Source organism: Myotis brandtii, unplaced genomic scaffold, assembly GCF_000412655.1.
Source record: "Myotis brandtii unplaced genomic scaffold, ASM41265v1 scaffold2287, whole genome shotgun sequence".
Lineage (NCBI taxonomy): Eukaryota > Metazoa > Chordata > Mammalia > Chiroptera > Vespertilionidae > Myotis > Myotis brandtii.
Window position 1 is genome coordinate 125,845 of NW_005358595.1, and position 20,713 is coordinate 146,557.

A 20,713-nucleotide genomic window follows, 5' to 3' on the forward strand; every position below is an offset into this window, starting at 1 on the left:
GCAAAACCACCCTTGGGCCGCCAAGCGATTCCAGCGCTGCACGACACTGCGTGCTCGCGCACGCGGGCCGCCGGCGGCGTGCTTTACGGCGGCAGCGTGAGTGAGTGACGCTCGCCGGAGGCCTCAGATCCCACGCGGTGCCGGAGGAGGCAGGCTGTAGTTGCTACCCCTAACGCCGCTGCTGCTCCAACCTCCAGTATGAAGCGACCGAGTGAGTGTTGTCCAGGGGCGGACGTGGAGGGGCCACTGTTTCTGATGGTCGATGACCCATCAGGGTGCTCTTTGAAGCTTGGTCTCCGCAGGAATTGGGGCCTGCGGGTATGACATCAGCCATTGTGCTGGTCCCGCGTGGAACCGAGAGTTGGAAGGCTCGTGTTAACCTCGGGCCTATGGTACAAAAGGAGATCTGGGCCATAAAAGTCGACATCAGGCTGAAGTCTCGTGAGGAAACAGCCTGAGCCAGGTTTATGGCCGCTTTTTTCTTTTTTTACAGAGAGGAAGGGAGAGGGATAGAGCTGGAAACATAGATGAGAGAGAAACATCGATCAGCTGCCTCCCGCACACTCCCCACGGGGGATGTGCCCGCAACCAAGGCACATGCCCTTGACCGGAATCTAACCGGGACCATTGAGTCCGCAGACTGACGCTCTAGCCACTGAGCGAAACCGCTCAGGACTGGCCGCTTTTTTCTTTATGCGGCTGCGTTCAGTCCAGCCCAGTGAGGTCTGAGAGTCGTCTCTTTTGCTCCTATTTTGTGGTTCTTGGTTGACAAGAAGTGGCTGTTTTGTGGGTCTCCTACACTCCTGAGTGCAATCCCAATCTGATACTGGAAGTGTGGGAGGGGGGGAGTTGGGCTCTACTCTTGATCTATTAGTCAAATTCTCTGGGATTTGAGTGGCAAGTGTGTTTTTATTGTGTGCCCCTCGTGATTTGAGAGCTTATTACTTTACACAAAAAGGGTCCTGACCCCAGAGTGCAGTCACCAAGAACTAAAACTGATCATTAGTGTGTAATCTCTTTTGTGATGTGTTTCTTTGTAGAGTTAAAGAAAGCAAGTAAACGCATGACCTGTCATAAGCGGTATAAAATCCAAAAAAAGGTAAGACTTGTGCTTGGGAGGGCTATGCCAAATCCAATGCTAAACTGATTTCTGCCCCATCTCCCCTCCAGAAGGTTTGGATTACTATGACTCATCTCAGGAAATGGAGGTTGGATACACTGACCATGGCACAAGCTTTTTTTTTTTTTTTTTAATTGATTGATTGATTGATTTTAGAAAGAGGAAGGGAGAAACATCAATTTGTTATTCTGCTTATTTATGCATTCGTTGGTTGATTCTTGTATGTGTCCTGACCAGGGATCCAATCAGCAACCTTGGCATATCCAGACAACACCCTAACCAACTGAGATACTGGGCAGGACAACCTCTTAGGCATCAAGAGTGCAGCTGTGGCCAGCACCAGTTTGGCTCAGTGGATAGAGCATCAGCCTGCGGACTGAGGGGGTCCCGGGTTCGATTCCGGTCAACGGCATGTACCTTGGTTGCGGGCACATCCCCAGTGGGGGGTGTGCAGGAGGCAGCTGATCGACGTTTCTCTCTCATCGATGTTTCTCTCTATTCCTCTCCCTTCCTCTCTGTAAAAAAAAAAAAAATCAATAAAATATATTTTAAAAAAAAAAGAGTGCAGCTGTGGAAAAGTGCAGTAATTCAGTGATAAAGTCTGTAAACTTTGGTCAACATGTTAACCTTTACAAAAGAGAATCTCCCAGTGACATTTTCTTAAATATGTTGTGTAGAGCAGCGGTTGCCAACCTTTCGGACCTTGCGGACCACCGGTTGGCGACTGCTGGTGTAGGGTATTTAAAATTTATTAGGGGGAGAGAGAGAGAGAGAAATAAATGTGAGCATCAATCAGCTGCCTCCTGCTCGCTCCCTACTGGGCATGGGCCCTGACCAGGAATCAAACTGGTGACCTTTTGGTGCATGGGAGGACGCTCATTCACTGAGCCACATCAGCCAGGACACAGTGACATTTTCTTGCTGTTTTATACATAAATAGGCAACTCTCTGTATGATTACAACTAAAGTTCTATTTTTCTGTCATTTTACAGGTAAACTAAACTATAGCTAGATTAATTTCTCACAAGAATTCTGTATAGTATTTTTGTAAACTGATAAATTTGTTTTTTATCATATTAGGTTCGAGAGCACCATCGAAAATTGAGGAAGGAGGCTAAGAAACGGGGTCACAAGAAACCTAGGAAAGATCCAGGAGTTCCAAACAGTGCTCCCTTTAAGGAGGCTCTTCTTCGGGAAGCTGAGCTAAGGAAACAACAGGTAAGATACGTTAGCTGAAATTTTCAGCAAGTGATGTGTATTTTTTTATTTTTGAAGTAAAGTAATACCACCATGTCACTTTGGCTTACCCATTTCTCTTATGGCTTTGGCACAGCTTGAAGAACTAAAACAGCAGCAGAAACTTGACAGGCAGAAGGAACAGGAAAAGAAAAGGAAATGTGAAGCTAGCCTTGATGTTGAGCCATCTGTGAAGGAGGTACGATCAAGTCTCTGAATGAGAGATGAGTTCTGATGTAGAAGAAAAAGAACATAAACAGGAGTTGCTGTGCCTCTTGGGAAGAACAGGATCGAGTTCAGACACTGTATTACCTATTCAAATGTCAACTGTAGTACCCCTTATCAGCCATGGAAAATAGAGAAACCAGTTACAACTGCTGATTTTCTAATTTTGTATCCTTTTTCCTTTGTCTTTATCCTTTAGGAATTTGGGCAAAGCAAAGCTAAGAAAGCCAAGCTGGCTAAACAGAATCCAAAGAAGTTGTATTGTCAGGAACTTAAAAAGGTACCTTATGTCTTTCTAAAAATGGTATTGAGGTTTAAAAGACTAGAGTCATTCCTTTTTTTCTGACCAACCTTGTACTAGTAAAGATGAAGTGGAGTTCACTTGAGCTGGAAGAAGCCATTCACAAGAGCTGAAGCAAGTTGGTTTATCCTATTTAGGGCCTTTCTGTTATGTTTAGCTGATGAAAACATTCTTGTGGTTTTAAATTTTTGCACAGGCACAGTTCTCCATAAGCATGATTTACAAAAGTGATACTTTGTGTTAAAATAGCATATTGACACAGCGGTTTTTAAAACTGCAAAATACATTAAAATAATGAAATATTTTAAAGCATCTTGGTATAGTTGCTCCCCAGCATGACCACCCACAACACCTGTTTTCCCACGCTCACTCTCCTCTGTAATAGAGCTTGACCAAGCTTCTCAGCAGCTCTTGGCAAGGCCACAAGAACTTATCTAAAGACCTAATTCACTATGGGGAGATGCTATATTCAGACAGTGGGGGTGTTTCCATTTTTAAAATCTGTTGAGAGGCAAGAGGCTGAGCACACCTGTGTTACCTTTCTTGTGAGAAATGATGAGCGTGACCATTCATGCCAAAGTGAAGAAATGAGATCCAACTCTGAGCTCTCCCTGTTGCAAAGTGGACAGGGCCAGTATACTTGTGTGTAGGAGTTCCCTGATAATTTCTACCTTGACAGGTGATTGAAGCCTCAGATGTTGTGCTGGAAGTGTTGGATGCCAGAGATCCTCTTGGTTGCAGGTGTCCTCAGGTGGAAAAGGCCATTATCCAGGGTGGACAGAAAAGGCTGGTACTTGTGTTAAATAAATCAGGTGAGCAAAGGGAATGCCCTTCATGTTTCATGTGCACTAGTGAGGTATGAGGAAAACATCTGAACAGTCTGACTTTCCCTGAAGACTGATAAGATCCAACTCTGACCTCAACAAAGCCAGTGCATTTGCTCTCTTGTTGCCAAAGACCGGTATTGGGCAGAGGGGTGGTGTTTTCTACAAGTGGTTTGACTGGCTTCTGCTGGTTTGGTTTTGTTGTTACTCAATACTTAGAACTTGGTCTTAAGAGTACAAACTTCTGTATTCAGCTTACTATGCAGTGTATTTCATATAGGAAATGATGGCTCTCTGTCAGGTTCTCCACACCTGCAGTGTTGATAGGTGACAATATTTAGATGAAATCCATAGTTAACTATGCCTGGGTTTGAGCAGCAGGAACAGGAAAATCTAGAAGAGAGACCTGTGAAGCAGAGAATAATAATGGGATCTAGGGTTACTGTGTGGTCAGTAAACATGACTGCTATCTGACCAGTAAATCAGGGAATAAAGCCCTAGGGTTAGGGTAATAATCTATAGGTTGGCTTAATCTTGAGAGGGTGTGCAGTACAGAGGAGAATTGAAAAAATGCAGAAGTATACATACTGAACTGTGAAGATAAGGGCAGTATGCTGGAGAGCTTACCTTTCCCCATCTTCCATTTAAATCTTCTGAAAGAAAAAAACTGGGAAAAGGCAAACCAGGGTGATATCCATAGTTTATCGGATTTGCAAATTCATCTCAATGGAATGACCAAATTGGAACTTGTGTGTCTTATTTCTAATCACTATCAGATTTGGTACCAAAGGAGAATTTGGAGAACTGGGTAAATTATTTGAAGAAGGAATTGCCCACAGTCGTGTTCAGAGCCTCAACAAATCTGAAGGACAAAAAAAAGATAATCAAGGTACCCTTTACTGTCATTCGTGGGAAGTGTGCTGCTTTCAGATTTTGGATGGCTGAAATATGATGAGTATACAAAATCTTGATTTAAATAATGAGAACATATAAGATCCAACTCTGATTTCATCCAGAGATAATCTGAAAGGCAGTAGAATATGGTGATTTAATGGCTGGTCTTTGGAGCCAGGTTTTTGGTTTTTATATGGTAGGTTGTCAAAAGTAGCTAAACTAATTATTTGCAATTTTAACGTGAAGGTAAGGAGGAACATTCCATTCAAAAGTGAAATCTGTGTTGGGAAAGAAGGCCTTTGGAAACTTCTTAGAGATTTTCAAGAGATTTATGGCAAAGCTATTCAGGTTGGAGTAATTGGTGAGTTTCAGTTCAATACATTTTATGTCTTGATCTCTTACCTGCCAAGAATTTTTCTGTTAAGGGTATATGGGGGTCTTGCTAAATAAAGGACTTGTTTAAACACTAGCTTGTTGCCCACCTTACCACACACACAATGTAAACACAAATTTTTATGTAATTGCTGCCTAATTCATTTTTTTCCCAACTGGGCACTGTAGGAAGTTGCCTTTTTAAAGCTCTGGGTGTATTTAAATGAATCATCTTTTCCTGCCCTCTCATTACTTGTGCAAGAAATGAGGATGCTAAAATTGGTCTTAGTGTTAAAGTGAAGACACTCAGATCCAACTCTGATCTTGCTCTAAACATCAAGCAAGCATAAAACAAAACAATGGGAATGTTATAATTGCCAACACAATGACTTTTAATCTGTAAATTTACCATTTGTAGGTTTCCCAAATGTGGGGAAAAGCAGCCTCATCAACTGCTTAAAACAAGAACAGATATGTAATGTCGGTATATCCATGGGACTTACAAGGTAAACGGAGTTGATCCATAATTGTAATATTTCATTATAGATGAGTAAATATAATTTTGTTTTGGGTATCTTAAAGGAAGACAATTTTCCATTCTTATAAAGGTGAAAGGTTAAGCCAGTGCTAGGCTTGGGGAAGAATTGAAATGGAATAGCTGCTAATGATCTGGTTTGAGAGACAAATAAGCAAATAGATTCAGAGTGGGGAAAGCGCCTTCAGAGGAGATGGTTCTTTAACCTGGCCTTGAAGCAAATGGAAGTCTGCCAGATAGAAGGCGGTGTGTATTTATGGCAGAGGAAGCAGCATGTGTTCAGGTCAATATGTAAGCTATAACATGTAGTGTTTCTCTTTGGGAGGAGAGCAGTATGGTTTTATTTAGATACACATGAAGCAAATGATGATAAACTGGATCTGACAGACTATGCTGAGTTTGTTCAATCCAACCCTGAGCTTCATGTTCTGTCTTTTGTCCTTCGGGTAAAGTAGCACCCTCATCAATTACCATATCTTATTCCAGGAGCATGCAGGTTGTCCCTCTGGACAAACAAATCACAATCATAGATAGTCCAAGTTTCATTGTGTCTCCACTTAACTCTCCCGCCGCACTTGCTCTGAGAAGTCCAGCAAGTATTGAAGTACTAAGACCAGTGGAAGCTGCCAGTGCCATCCTGTCCCAGGCTGACACTCGACAGGTAGAATCCCTTCCCTTGAGCTCCGTTCTCTCTTCATGCACATTTTAAGTAGAAAATCTTTTTTTTTTTTTTTATAACTGTACTATATCAAATGACAGTTTGTTTTTCTTTTAAGGTAGTACTGAAATTCACTGTCCCAGACTTTAAGAACTCTTCAGAATTTTTTACTTTGCTTGCTCAGAGAAGAGGACTGCACCAAAAAGGTGGAAGCCCAAATGTAGAAGGTGCTGCCAAACTGCTGTGGTCTCAGTGGACAGGGTAAGGCTTCTTTGTAGGCATTTGATGACCACATAGAATAAAGGAACTGGTTTTTGACAAGTCTTGTTTTTAATACCAGTGGCTCTTTAGGCTACTATTGCCATCCCCCTCCATCATGGACTCTTTCTCCACATTTTAATGAAAACATTGTGACAGACATGAAATTGGGTTTGAATCTGGAAGAACTAGAAAAGAACAATGCACGCAGCATACAAGGTAAGCAAGGCTTTGTTTTGTTTTAATATATTTTGATTTCAGAGAGGAAGAGAGAGGGAGAGAAACATCAATGAGAATCAGTGATCAGCTGCCTCCTGCACGCCCCCTACTGGGGATAAAGCCCGCACCTCGGACATGTGCCCGACTGGAATTAATAAACCCAGGACCCTTTAGTCCAGCGGTCACCAACCTTTTGAACCTCATGGACCACCAGTGGTCCATGATCCGCTGATTGGTGACCGCTGCTTTAGTCTGCAGGCTGACGCTCTATCCATTGAGCCAAACCGGCTAGGGCAGCAAGGCATGGGTTTGACTGCTCTTTTCATCAGCTGAAAGGCCAATAAAGGTCTCATCTGTTGATATGTGCTGTGTTCCTTTCCTAGCCATCAGGGGCCCTCATTTAGCCAGTAGCATCCTTTTCCAGTCCTCGGGTCTGACAAATGGAATAACAGAGGAAGAGGACATAGTTGAAGAATTGCCAAAACAGAAAGAAAGGAAGCAGAAAGAGAGGGAGGACTTAGAAGACATCAATAGTGATCAGGAAAGTGTTGAAGAAGCTGAGGTATGTTGTTCATGAGTTGTTTAAGCTGAATTAAGTTTTCCAATATTATAATGTACAACAAATGAGAAGGGACTAAAGATAGAATTAAGTATTTCATAATAGATTACAAGAAAGCCCCAATTTAGGTGTTTAAGTCTTCCAGCCATTAGTCTGTTTTGTTGATTCCATTATGTGTATCTTTAGAGACTTTTTCCAGGTACATAATTACTTAGATTAATAAGCAGCACAGGGGCTACTAATACAGCACTGCTTCTCTTTGTCCCACAGGGAAATAGCTCAATCACGTCCCCTGCTAAAGAGGCCCGGGCAGGTGAGTTAGGTGGGGGGAGAAGGGGTCTTATCAAAATCCATTGAATTGCTTTTACTTAAAAAAAACAACAACAAAAACCCCCCCTCACTTTTCTTTTCTCTAATACAGATGAACAGTCTGCACAATCTTCTGTCTTGGATAGGATATCTGAAGAGGAAGATGATGCTTACAACTTCAGTACAGACTATGTATAATGTAACTTTGTCCTCTTAGGAGTTTTTTGTGTTTTTTACAATTTGAACAAACTGTTCTATGTGTATGATATACCAGTTTGTTTCTGGTATGACAAGCTGTGTAAATTTTGTAAATATGTGTCATAATATAGTCATTAAAAAAAATCAGGCAATGTAGGAAGTGTCTGAATTCCATAAAGACAGTTCATCTCTTGTACACTGAATGGGTAGAATTATTTACCTGGATGCAAAAAGTCCGATACCTACTGAAAAATGTAGGTTTCACTTTATTTATAGATCAGGCCACAGGTTACAAATGTAAAACTAAGCAGCAGTGCTGAACTAGCTGTACCAGCTGTTATCAGTCCATTCACCTCTGGTTATTCAGTGCTGTAGTAAGCCAACACTTGGTAAGGCAGGTGGAGATTTGCGTAGTCTATCAGGGAAGCAGACAGTGCCATGTGTCCTCTTGTCCCACTTGAAATGTTCCTTTTCCCATGGGTTGCCACAATTACTTCCCACACATACTATCTTCCAGGATTTCCTGAGAAATGCTTAATAGCATAAATTATGTTTTACTTTATGTTTGAGATCTCTGTATGTCTTCTGATAAGGCTGAATTTGCCTGTTGGGTCAGGAATATACCATTTTTCCCAGACATCAGTAAATGAAGCAGTTCTTCCCCATGGCTTAAAGTGCCCATTCCAATGGAGTAATTTGGCAGCTTTTACAAACTGGGGTGAGTATCGTTTTCCAGCACTGGAGCCTTATGTTGAGAGAAAAAGAGCCAAATGATTGTACTGGTCAGACATGACAATGCCACATCAAACTGGAGAAAACTTAAAAGGAAACAATATATTCCATCCCTGAGGATAGCCCTTTAGATACTTAGTTTTTTTATTAGCCTAGGCCTTTTGTTTTATTATTCTACTTACCAAGGTGGCGGACATTCCACATTGGGTCGATGGTGGAGTGCTGTTGATAAAATACGATCAGCAGAGGAGGTGTTGTGATGCTGCCAGCCAGTGTTCTGCTGTACAGTCCCTCTCTTGGGACAGATAAATGTAAGCTGTTAGTGAAGAATCATGACTAATTCCTGTTGAAATACAGCTAGGGTGGTTTCATACTTACTCTACATTGAGTTTCATCCATTTTTCCAGCTGGTTAGTTATATTCTGTCTTTTCCATTCTGTCAGGTTTGCAACAAAAACTCCAGGATTAAATGAGCAGGTGCTGGCTTTCATGGAAAGCTTACGGATTCTTTCCTTTTTATAGTCAAGATATCCAATGTAATTGTACTAAAAACAAATGGGATATATATAGTGTGTTCGCTGCTTCAAACAGTAAATATATACAGCCATGCACTGCTTACAGATATAGATATGTTCTGAGAAATACCTTGTTGGGCGAAATCATTGTGTGAACATTATAGCATGCACTTATCACAAACCTAGATGAAGTGGCCTACTTCACACCTAGGCTGTGTATATAGCCTAATGCTCCCATGCCTCAAGCCTATACAGCATGTTACTATACAAAACAATACAAGATTAAATCAAGCACAAGAGAAAATGATGCAGTTGTCCTGGTTGGTGTGGCTCAATTGGTTGGTGTCAACTGGAGCTCCAAAAGGTTGCCTGTTTGATTTTGGGTCAGGGCACATGCTCAGGATTACAGGCTCAATCCCCGATAGGGCTGTGCAGGAGCCTATCAATGTTCCACTCCTACACTGATGTTTCCTCCCTCCCTCTCTCTAAAATTAAAAATGACACAGTAAACGAGATGTATGAGGCTATTGCAGGTGTAATGACGTATTTTATAGCAAATCTTTTTATTTTTATAGAGAGGAAGGAAGAGAGAAAGCATAGATTGACTGCCTCCTGCATACCCCCTACTGGGGATGGAGCCCAAAACCTGGAATCAAACCTGTAACATTTCAGTGCTCAGGACAATGCCCAACCAACTGAGCCACACTGGCCAGGGCAGCAAACATTTTTATTAGTAGAACAAGTATAATGACAAGTAGTATAGTAAGTACATAAACCAATAATAAAGTTGTTTATTATCAAGTATTATATATTGTTCATAATTGTGCTATACTTATAATGTGCATGGTAGGTTTGTTTATCAGCATCACCATGAACACATAATACATTGTGCTTTAACATTAAGATAACTATGAGCTCACTAGGCACTAGAAATTTTTCCATTATCTTTTGGGACCACTGCTGGATATATGAAACAGTTATGCAGCACATGGCTATAATTTGACAGCCAGTAAAGAAAAGAGCTGCGTATTTAAAACCTATTGATTTCTCAGATTATTACAAAGGACTCTACATATAAAGCAAATAAAAGTGACATTTGGGATTCTAAGTTAGGCAGAATAGGAAACTAGAAACAATAAGTCAGTTGTTCAAGGAGAATTAGGTTGTCAAGGCCATGAACCAATCTATAGGAAAACAGGCTTGAAATAATTAGGAATAATTAGGGAATATAAAATACAGCAACAAAAAAGAAGAGTTCCCAGAGTTTGCTGCCTCTCCCCATTAACCTGCTTTATAGGGAAGGAAGTGTCTACAAGGGTTCTAATAAGAAATTTACCTGGTTCCCTGCTCCACGAATGACAACTTTAGTATAGACTGAATCACAATCTTCTGAAAATGCAGCTGCATGTCCTGGCTTCAGTGGTGTATTGTAGAGCGCAAGGATATCACCTGAAATGGATAAGGTATAAGATTTATATTACTAGTTGTCTCAAGATTCCCTATTCCTCCCACTTCTTCCTAGGACTGTGATGGTGAACCTATGACACGTGTGTCAGAGGTGACACACGAACTCATTTTTTTGGTTGATTTTTCTTTGTTAAATTGCATTTAAATATATAAAATAAATATCAAAAATATAAATCTTTTTTTTTTTACTATGGTTGCAAATATCAAAAAATTTCTATATGTGACACGGCACTAGAGTTAAGTTAGGGTTTTTCAAAATGCTGACACGCCGAGCTCAAAAGGTTCGCCATCACTGTCCTAGGATGACCTTAATAGGATACCATAAATAAGACAACCACTACAGCCCACACTCTAGACCAGGGGTGGGCAAACTTTTTGACTCGAGGGCCACAATGGGTTCTTAAACTGGACCGGAGGGCCGGAACAAAAGCATGGATGGAGTGTTTGTGTGAACTAATATAAATTCAAAGTAAACATCATTACATAAAAGGGTACGGTCTTTTTTTTTTTTTAGTTTTATTCATTTCAAACGGGCTGGATCCGGCCCGCGGGCCGTAGTTTGCCCACGGCTGCTCTAGACAAAACAGCACTGAGTGACATCCTTTGGTACCTTGAACAATTACATCATCATCCATATATATAGCCTTCTTTGCGCTGGGAACCAGAATAGGCAAGTAGAACCTTGCAAAGGTTAACTGGGGAAGAAAAAGGAGAGGCGTTGACATAGGACTCACCAAATGGCTGTGTGCCTATTTCATTTACTAGAATCCTCCAGAATGTTCTCAGTACCCATGCCAAAGACAGCCAAAGGTCACTTAGAATTGCCCAGGCTTGGTCCAAGGAAACTGCTTGCACTGTACCCACAGTTACCCACATATTCAATCATTTCCTAAGACTCTCATATTCAAAGATGAATGGAACTCACTGGTTTTACGGATTCCCCCTGGTCAGGTTCCTCCTTTATTTTCCCTTCCAAAAGTTTAGTGTCAAAATTCACAATTTTGTACCTGATGCTTTTCAGAGTACTGCTGCTGAGCCAAGACCTAATGAAAATGAAGTGCCAAAATTTCAGTTTTAAATAATGTCCCAAAACCACAGCCTTATCTTTTTGTGCCGTTGAGGGGAAACCCTAGGGACCAAATAGGTGCTTTCAACCTCTTCACTTCTCTGAGCCTCGGTTTCCACATCTGAGGACTATTCCCACCAAAGTCCCTCCCTGAGCCAAGATTCTCCCACCAGGCTCACATTTTTTATCACTCTTCTGAAACTAAACTATTGTAGAAGAACTCCCTATGGAATTGAGAACATCCGATCACCACAAGGATCAAATACATAGGTGAAGAAAATGAGCCAAAGTAGGATGGTAGTAAAAAGTAATTATCAACAAAGCTGGTAATTAGCTAATCTACAGACAGTAATTCACTGTGATGACTACATAATTCTTCCACCCGAGAATTCTGCCTGTGAGAAAAGTCCTGCATGCTTCTCCTAGGTCCACTTCAATTCAGCATTTTGTGGACACAATGTTATCTGTGTAGTCTATTTGTTTCTACATTATTTTAGATGGTTCTGAGTTTTTAAAATCGAAAAATAATTTGCATGAAACATGGAGAAAGCCAAAAGGACAGAAATGTTCTAGAACTCTGACAACTATTAACATGTTAGACCAGATGTTTCTTGGAATAAATTTTGAAACCTTAATTCAAAGCATTTTCAAAGCATGGATGAGACTGTCCCTCAGATTGGGTTGCTATTAATCACTATAATAGTAAATAACCATTCACTGAGCGACTACGTACTAGGTGTTTTTTTAAATATATTTTCTCATTTATTTGACACAATAATCCTCTAAGTTGAATATTTTCATCCCATATTTACAGATGAGGGTTCCAAAGGATTAGGTACTGTTCCCCAATCACTCTGGGCCAGAATTTGTATCAGTGCCTGTGCTCACTTCACACTACCTTGCCATCGCTCCCTCATCCTTTCCTACTCTAGACCAGAGATACTCAGAGCATGTTTCATGAGATAAGAAACTTGTAACAGAACGTAAATCAGCATATTACTTCCTGCACTGAGAAAATTTATAACTAAAAAAATACCACATTAACAGTGTACATAGTGACTCAGTTGATTTACATCTTAGTAAAAGTTCCTTACATGCTTCGTGGGGACATGCTTATGATATAATCACCTGGGAAAACTTGTCATGTGCAATTTATATGTGATATAATCTCAATTGTATAGAGAAAATATATACTCATAAAGCATTTTCTAGAAGAATCATCAGGCAAGCAGAGCTCACCGGAGATGGTCTGCTGTATGATTGAGCGTAACAATGTAGAAAATGACATTGGAGCGAGTGTTGTGCTGAATGCTGTTTATGGCTGCAATGGTCCCCCCGAGCCTATCTTCAGATGCAGCAATGACCACAGGAACCTCCTCTTGTCTCCCATCTACAGCATCATGGGGCGCATTTGGGATAAAGTCTATGGGCTGAAGCCCCACAATTCCTGAATCTGCAAAGAACACAAGAAGGTACTGTAATACAAACACAATCTCATGAAGTATGACATAGAGCACTAGACATGAAAAGAGGTGAGGACTGTGATGCTGATTTACCTCATTCTTTCCCATAACAATGTAAATATACAGCCCAGAAAGTGTTTTCCTATATAAAACCAGGTTTTTGGAAAAGCAGAAGCAGCATTAAAAAACACTCAGATCAACAAAATTCTGATTCACGACTGATGGGAATATAACAATCTTTCTAGCAATTTTTGGCAATTTGTACCAAGAGCCTTAAACAGGTACATGGCCTTTGACTCATAGTAATTCCTCTTGCCTCTCAAGGACAAAATCTGAGAGGTAATCAAAAGCCACGATTTTATTTACAATTGTGAAAACCTAGAAACAAAAAGTTTTTCAGACTATGGATCATGTCCCATAAGTAGGCATGAAATCAATTTAGAGGGTCATGATCAGAATTTGAGTAGAAAATAGTTCCTGAATTGGAAGAGAACACTGAATGAGAAAATATCAGAGTGGGAAAAAATATATATCAGAGTGCATCCCACACAGCAACTGCACATATTGTTTGGTAAACCTTCCTTTTTGCCTTTTATAATAATCCATTCATTTACTCATTCATTGAACACTCAGTGTCTACTATGTGCCAGGCCATATCTAGGCACTGGGGTTATAGCCATGAATAAAACAGACAAATCTCTACCATCATGAAAGGTGGATAGACAATCAGCACACACATGTGTATATGTGTGTCCTATATGTAACATATTTCTTATTGTGGGGTTGCCATAAAAAAAATCAGTCACTGTAACAAAAGACTTTCCTATGGAAACAAGTAAACTATGTGGCATTACATTACATATGAGCCCTGGTTGGTTTGGCTCAGTGGATAGAGTGTTGGCCTGTGGACTGAAGGGTCCCGGGTTCGATTCCGGTCAAGGGCTCGTACCTCAGTTGCAGGCTCAATCACTGGCCCTGGTTGGAGTGTGTTCAGGAGGCAACCAATCTCTGTGTCTCTCACATTGATGTTTTTCTCTCTCTGTCTCTCATCCTCCCTTCCACTCTATCCTCAAGAGAGAATTAATCAAAATAATTAAAAAAAAATAAAGTTAATGAGTTTCCACTGCCATGGTAACATACTTAGGATATAATCATGTGGAAAAACATGTCATATGTGCAAATTTATATATAGTATAATTTCAACTGTACAGAAAAAATAGAGGGGGGGAAACTGGATGGTACTAAGTTAAAATTTTAATAATTAGCTCTAGGCATTGATCATTTATTCAATGAATATTTAATTGAGCACCTCCTACACACCAGCCCTCACTTAGAGGCACAGGAGGTAAAGCAGTAAACAAAATGCCCTCATGGAGCTTGAGTGCTATTTTCTTTTTTATAAAAGTTCCTATGAGAAGCAGGCAATACTTTACGTGCATACAGGGGTGGGCAAAAAGAGGTTTACAGTTGTTCATATGGAAAATAATACAATAAGAATAAACTCTGTTTCATGCACTCACAACTGTAACCCTACTTCTGCCCACCCCATATATATATATACATATAAATACATACACATGTATATACACACTGTTATAAAACATGCTGTCAGAACACGCAGGAAAGCTATTAGTTTTTTCTTGCTCTGGTCAACTGGTGTGTGGCAATCCAAAATTGATTTTTAACAAATACTCTGAAGCTTCAAACATGCCTCAATACCAAGGCAGAGCAGTTTAAACAACTAATTTTAAGTATTTAGCAATGGAATTATATAATAAAGTGATTTTTAAGATCGGTTGATGGCTTTATGGTTTTGTTTTACTACTAGAGTCCTGCTGATACAGTTCCCAGGTTATAGGAAAGTAACAGGAGAAGGGAAGTAACCAGACTGACACTCTAGTGCAGCGGTTGCCAACTGGTGGTCCATGAGGTCCGAAAGGTTGGCGACGGCTGCTCTAGTGAATACAGCAGGCATGAAACATCTGACACTCACTGGCCCCACCTTCTGAGGCCCTGCTCTGCTGAAACGTGAGCAAATAGAAGCCGCCCACAGAGACTCTTTTCTGGCCTCTGATTTGGTAAAGGATCTTGTCAGATCAAATCCTTAGCAAACAAACGCACAGAAGGGAGAAGAGGTGGAAAGGGAAGGCTACCAGAGCACAGTGAGTACCACCAGACCTTAACCCAGGGCCTTTAGTTTTTATAAGGCCAAGAAAGGTTTCTTTTCCTTTCACCTCATGATATACTTAGGATGTGGGACTCAGGTAACTCCAGCTCAACAGATGCCAAGGGTTCGCATACCTGAAACCTCATTCCTTAGCAAACTGCTCAGGCCAAGGAAGTTATGGTGCAAAACCAGTAAGAAGAAAACAACAGCCAGGACCAGGATGATGATGTTTACTGAAACACAGAGGGAAAGCCTGCATTATATCTCTTTACCTTGTGATCAGGAATAAAAACAACTCGTAGAAAGAGCATACCTTTACGGAATGACATCTTCCTCTTCTGTCTTACATAAATATTAGTTATTAATCCTACAAAACAAAAAGAAGCCCCCAAATTCAGCAGGTACAGAAGAAAGGCCATCAAAATGCCTAAATACTTTTATTCAGATAGAAATAAGAATTGCATACCTTCTGCTAGAAACTCAGTTTCCAAGAACCCAATTTGGGATCTGAATTTTTTATGGTAGCCATAATAAAATACTTCCAAATAATTGGAAAAATAAGGTAACCTTGTACATTATATAACTCTAGATGAAAAACAAAGAAATTCTACCAAGAGGACTAGCTGGGGTCTAACCACCCTGGAAAGTATAGTATGAATTTCTACTTGAAATTCCTTGTTAAATTTCACAGGGAGTCCTGGCCAGTGTTGCTAAGTGATTAGATCATCAGCCCACACACTGAAGGGTCTCAGGTTCGATTCCCATTCAAGGGCCAGGTTTGACCCTTGGCCCCAGTTGGACACACAGGAGGCAACCAATCGATGTGTCTCTCTCACCCTCCCTCCCTTCCAATCTCTCTAAAAATCAATGGAAAAAATATCCTCAAGTGAAAATTAACAACAACAAAAAATTATAGGGGCTCAGTTGTCTTTGATCAAGTAGCCTGAGGTCAGCCTCATCAGTACAAAACATCCCTGTTCTGAGTTGTATCTCATTCACCTTTCATTGGAATTAAAGAGGGGAAAAAGAACATTTTTCGCATTCATTTAAAACTATTGCAGAAAAAAACAAAAACATAATAAAAATTCATGTCCCAGCTGGTGTGGCTTAGTTGGTTGAGCGTTGTCCCATGCACTGGGAGGTCACTGATTCGATTCCCAGTTAGGGCACATGCCGGGTTTCAGGCTCCATCCCCAGTATGGTACCTGCAGCCGATCAATGATTCTCTCACATCATTGATGTTTCTATCACTCTCTCCCTCTCCTTTCCTCTCTGAAACTCCAGTTCCTGGGTGCTGCCACCATAAGCCCAACGATCCCTCGGCTCAGTACTGTGTAGCCCTTCCCTTTGGATATCCCATCCCCTACCCCCTTTCCTTAAATAGATTCAATTAAAAAAAAATATTTTTTCCCCACAAAATCCAATTTTGCTATCAAAAGTTCAGAGAACAAAAAAATCCCAAAACAATAATAAAAAAAGTTTAGAGTACTATTCTCAAAAATTAAAATCTGCTAAAAGAAAAAAATAGCTTCTTCCCTGCAGCTTATGCTCCCCAGCTCATCTCATGCCTTCACTTAAAAAAAAAACCACAAAAAAAAACCCCAACTCAATGGAAACAAGATAGTAGGTGGTACTAAGTTAAACAATTAGATTTCCACAATAATCTCTGGGTAATGCTTCTTTAAAAAGAGATTTTAGCCCTAGCTGGTTTGCTCAGTGGATAGAGCATTGGCCTGCGGATTCGATTTCGGTCATGGGCACATACCTCGGTTGCAGGCTCCTCTCCAGCATACAGGAAGCAACCAATGGATGTGTTTACCCTCGGGTGAGGATTAATTAATTAATATTAAAAACAGAATTTAAACAATCAGGATATTGTGATACTACAGCTGAGACTTTTACCCTATTCTACTTCATCTTTTCCCATGGCAGTACCTAACATTTACAAAAGGCTATTAATTTTACAAGCATTTTTAAATATAGCATTATTTCTAAAATCAAAGTATGTTTAAATTAATTACACCTTAAGTAAACAGTGTACATATCAGGCATTTGATTTCTCAAGGCCTTTGAAAACAGGAGAAATATATTGAAAGACTGTTGAAAAAAACTGGGATCACAGGACTGATTACAAATTCAGGAGAAAATAATTCAGACTCCCCAAGAACAATCTAAAATACTCTGTGTCTCTCCTTCTAAAGAGGTATACTGGTATATACAGTACATTATATCAATGAACTTCCTCTCTAAAGAATATACATCACTAGATTCGGTAAGCCATGTGCTGCTATCACGTGGGCTGTCTTTCCTATAGAAGCTGGCAGGCTGGGAGCTGCTCAGACAAAGCTCTAACATCTGCTTACGAGGACCCAACTTCCACCAAGACTGGAGAAAACTGTCTCACTAAAATAAGTCTCATCTAGTTAATGGTACAAGGCACAGTGATTTAGCTCAACAGTGTCCAGCAAGTTACTTACAGGTAGTATGTAGTTGTGCTATTCCAGTTGGTTAGACACAAGAAAAACAATCCTAGCAAGTATTTGATGGCATGGCAGAAACCACTGCTCCTAACTCTTCCACAATTATCTATTCGCAAAATGTCAAGTATTATGGAGTATGTCTGACTCTTAGTTCCTTTCCTGGTGCTATTGAAGCATCCATCTTATATAAAAACTGCTGTTTGAAGTTTTAATCCTGCTATTTCTGGCTTCTGTAAATGCTCGCTGGCTTAAATAATAAGGAAAATAAGACTACTCCCATTTCATAGAGGCCATTAAACCTTCCCCAGACGAAGTTATCAGTGCTGGCGTCAGGCAAAGCCTTTAGTCGAGGTCTTAAAGTGCCAGCACATAGGGCCCTTTAAGAACTTGCAAAGGAAACTGGAAAAACCCCATATTGGGGAGACAAAGAGCGTAAGATAGTATAAATACAGGAAACTTCCTGTGTGATTTCACCCAGAATTTGAGAGACATTTTATTCTGGGCCCGCGCATAATAAATGTAACCCCATCTCTCTAAGTGTTGCTTAGTTCTTCTCCGGTTTTTCAGTAACACTATTCCCGCTGATGGATTTGTTGATTTGGGTTGGAAGGAATTCTAAAAACAAAATTGCATGTAGACCCTGGAATGTGTAACAATGGCTTATATTTTTGTTAAGAGTATACAACAATATACAATTTGATCAGCAATATTCAAAATGAAAATTAATATTTTTTGTTTAGAAATTTTTAAACGTTCACATTCCCAACTTACTCACAAAACACATACACACTCACTCTGGGCAGGACCCCCAAAAATATGGCAATAGGGCAAAAGACTTTTCTTTTTTTAAATCCTCACATAAGGATATGTTCTTATTGATTTCAGAAAAAGAAGGGAGGAGGAGAGAGAAGCAGATAAACATCGACCAGTTGCCTTCCAAACAAACCCACAACCTGGTATGTACCCTGACCAAGAATCAAACCTACAACCTTTCAATATACAGGGGACAATGCTCCAACTGAGCCACTCGGCCAGGGCAACACTTTTTCTTTTTTAACTTGCTGGTTACCTGCATTAGTACTCACATTCAGCAGCTGTGCTTGTCTTTTCTGCTTTCCCCCATTACTATGTACATGAAAAGCCATTCCACTGATGCTCTGTAAGCCACCCTATAACTGCCTCCTTAGTGCAGCCTCAGCAAACTCTTTTTCTCTCTGCTGGAGCACACCCATCAGCGTATTATCATGCTCAAGTATCTTCCACTTAAAAAAAAAGAAAAGAGCCCTAAACGGTTTGGCTCAGTGGCTAGAGCGTCGGCCTGAGGATTGAAGGGTCCCAGGTTCGATTCCGGTCAAGGGCAAGTGCCTTGGTTGCGGGCACATCCCCAGTGGGGAGTGTGCAGGAGGCAGCTGATCGATGTTTCTCTCTCATTGATGTTTCTAACTCTCTATCCCTCTCCCTTCCTCTCTGTAAAAATCAATAAAATATATTAAAAAGAAAAGAAACTATTCCTTCACCCCAGTTGACCCCCAAATCCATTTCTCTGCATCCCCTCACTGTAAAAGCTTGAAGGGATTTAAAGTATCCAGCTCCACTTCGTCTCTTGTTCTCACTTTGCCCTTCTCCAACCAGACTTCTATTCCTACTGCTCCATTCAAACTGGTCTTATCAAAGTCACCAAAGACCACAGTCACTTTTCTGTCCTCTTACCCATCAGGGAAGTTTACTCTCCATCCCCTCCACCCCCCATATGAAATTTCATTTATTTCTTCTAAGAGAAAAGCGACCCCAATGAAAAGTATTTACTGATGTATCCTCTCCATCTAAAATCACATCTGACAAACGGTAGGAGGCATGTAATACTTGTTGAATGATCGATCTTATTCAGGGGTCCTCAAACTTTTTAAACAGGGGGCCAGTTCACTGTCCCTCAGACCGCTGGAGGGCCGGACTATAGTTTAAAAAAAAAACTATGAACAAATTCCTATGCACACTGCACATATCTTATTTTGAAGTAAAAAACCAAAACGGGAACAAATACAATATTTGTATTTGCATGTGGCCCGCGGGCCGTAGTTTGAGGACCCCTGAATTTTCTTATTCATCTAGGGGCAACAAGGTTTTTCCCGTCTGATCTGTCCCATACAGTCTCTGCAACTGCCACCCTCTGAAGTTCCTTTAAAGAGGAGTAACACAGAGGAATACGTCTATTTCTACACAAGACAAAAAAAGCCTGTTAAGTGTCTGCCAGGCTGAAAGGTTCGACAACACTAAGGAAATTCATCCGTTTTCTCCCACCTCATCAGGCTGGGGCCTGCTTGGCTTTCAGGAGTCAAGGGAGCCCCCGAACCCTACCTTCAGCTGCACCTCCCCCGAGTTCCCACATCTCTCCGGCCTCCCTGTCTCTGGGTAAACGCTGCTGCCCTGTATTTCTGGGGCACGTGGCTGTCTCCCTGGGCACACTCTGGAGCTAGGAAGGCGAGGGCCTCGTGTTGGTCACAGCCATATCCTCGGCCCATTGCCTGGACCAACACAGGATGCCGTGAATATCTGCTGGCTGCATGAATGGAGGAGGGGGGGCGGCAGCCACACACCAACCGGCCCTGGGAGCGCCTAGGACCCCACTGCCTGTGCTCCTTACGGGCAACATCGCACAGAGGCCAGGGAGCCGGCTGGGGCGCACAGCCCGGCAGGTCCGGAACGGTTTCTCTCAAACGGGGGAGGGGCCTATGCTCTGAGACAGACCCAGGCCTTGAGAGAGGCAGGGAGAACCCTAGGCTGGTCTCTCTCGCGAGGGCCCGGGGAAGTCGGGGGTAGGCCAGCTTGGAGACTGGGGTGAGAGCTCTCTCCACTCCGGTACAAGGGACAGCCAAGGGCCCGGCCTCCTCTCCGAAGGGATTTCCTTTCGAGGATATGACCTGGGGTGCTCCCTTCTAAATTCTAGGGTTCAAAAGGGCCGCCTTACGCTTAGGGGTGCCGGGGGAGGTGACGCTCTCAAGGTTCCCCTCAGGCCCAGAGAAAGACTCCGGATTCGGGCGAGCCGTTCGTTACCCTTCGGATGCTCGCGGCCACCCTTACCTGCAGCCGGAGGAGGAGGAGCCGCCGCCCGCGCCCG

The 20,713-nt window shown here is 41.5% G+C and overlaps 2 protein-coding genes across 4 annotated transcripts; one reads left to right on the plus strand and one right to left on the minus strand.

Annotated features, from left to right (window-relative positions):
• Positions 1 to 6: 6 nt before the first annotated feature.
• Positions 7 to 7,904, plus strand: GNL3 (guanine nucleotide binding protein-like 3 (nucleolar)). Its single transcript, XM_005866310.2, has 15 exons — positions 7 to 211; positions 1,041 to 1,099; positions 2,201 to 2,338; positions 2,454 to 2,555; positions 2,781 to 2,861; positions 3,562 to 3,694; positions 4,483 to 4,595; positions 4,847 to 4,961; positions 5,391 to 5,478; positions 5,994 to 6,168; positions 6,284 to 6,426; positions 6,506 to 6,642; positions 7,026 to 7,204; positions 7,472 to 7,514; positions 7,623 to 7,904. The coding sequence occupies exons 1-15, from the start codon at positions 199 to 201 to the stop codon at positions 7,706 to 7,708; spliced, it is 1,605 nt and encodes a 534-aa protein (XP_005866372.1). The 5' UTR covers positions 7 to 198; the 3' UTR covers positions 7,709 to 7,904.
• GLT8D1 (glycosyltransferase 8 domain containing 1) lies at positions 6,962 to 20,701 on the minus strand. Of its 3 annotated transcripts, none has more exons than XM_005866309.2 (10): positions 20,677 to 20,701; positions 15,432 to 15,485; positions 15,253 to 15,351; positions 12,728 to 12,941; positions 11,348 to 11,465; positions 11,033 to 11,117; positions 10,292 to 10,404; positions 8,819 to 8,985; positions 8,623 to 8,735; positions 7,945 to 8,453 (listed from the first exon to the last, which is right to left on the minus strand). In XM_005866309.2, the coding sequence occupies exons 2-10, from the start codon at positions 15,445 to 15,447 to the stop codon at positions 8,263 to 8,265; spliced, it is 1,116 nt and encodes a 371-aa protein (XP_005866371.1). In that variant the 5' UTR covers positions 15,448 to 15,485; positions 20,677 to 20,701; the 3' UTR covers positions 7,945 to 8,262. The 3 variants fall into 3 exon arrangements, with proteins under 3 accessions (XP_014395250.1, XP_005866371.1, XP_005866370.1); XM_005866308.2 differs by lacking the exon at positions 20,677 to 20,701 and adding an exon at positions 20,564 to 20,670; XM_014539764.1 differs by lacking the exons at positions 7,945 to 8,453; positions 20,677 to 20,701 and adding an exon at positions 6,962 to 7,075.
• Positions 20,702 to 20,713: the final 12 nt, after the last annotated feature.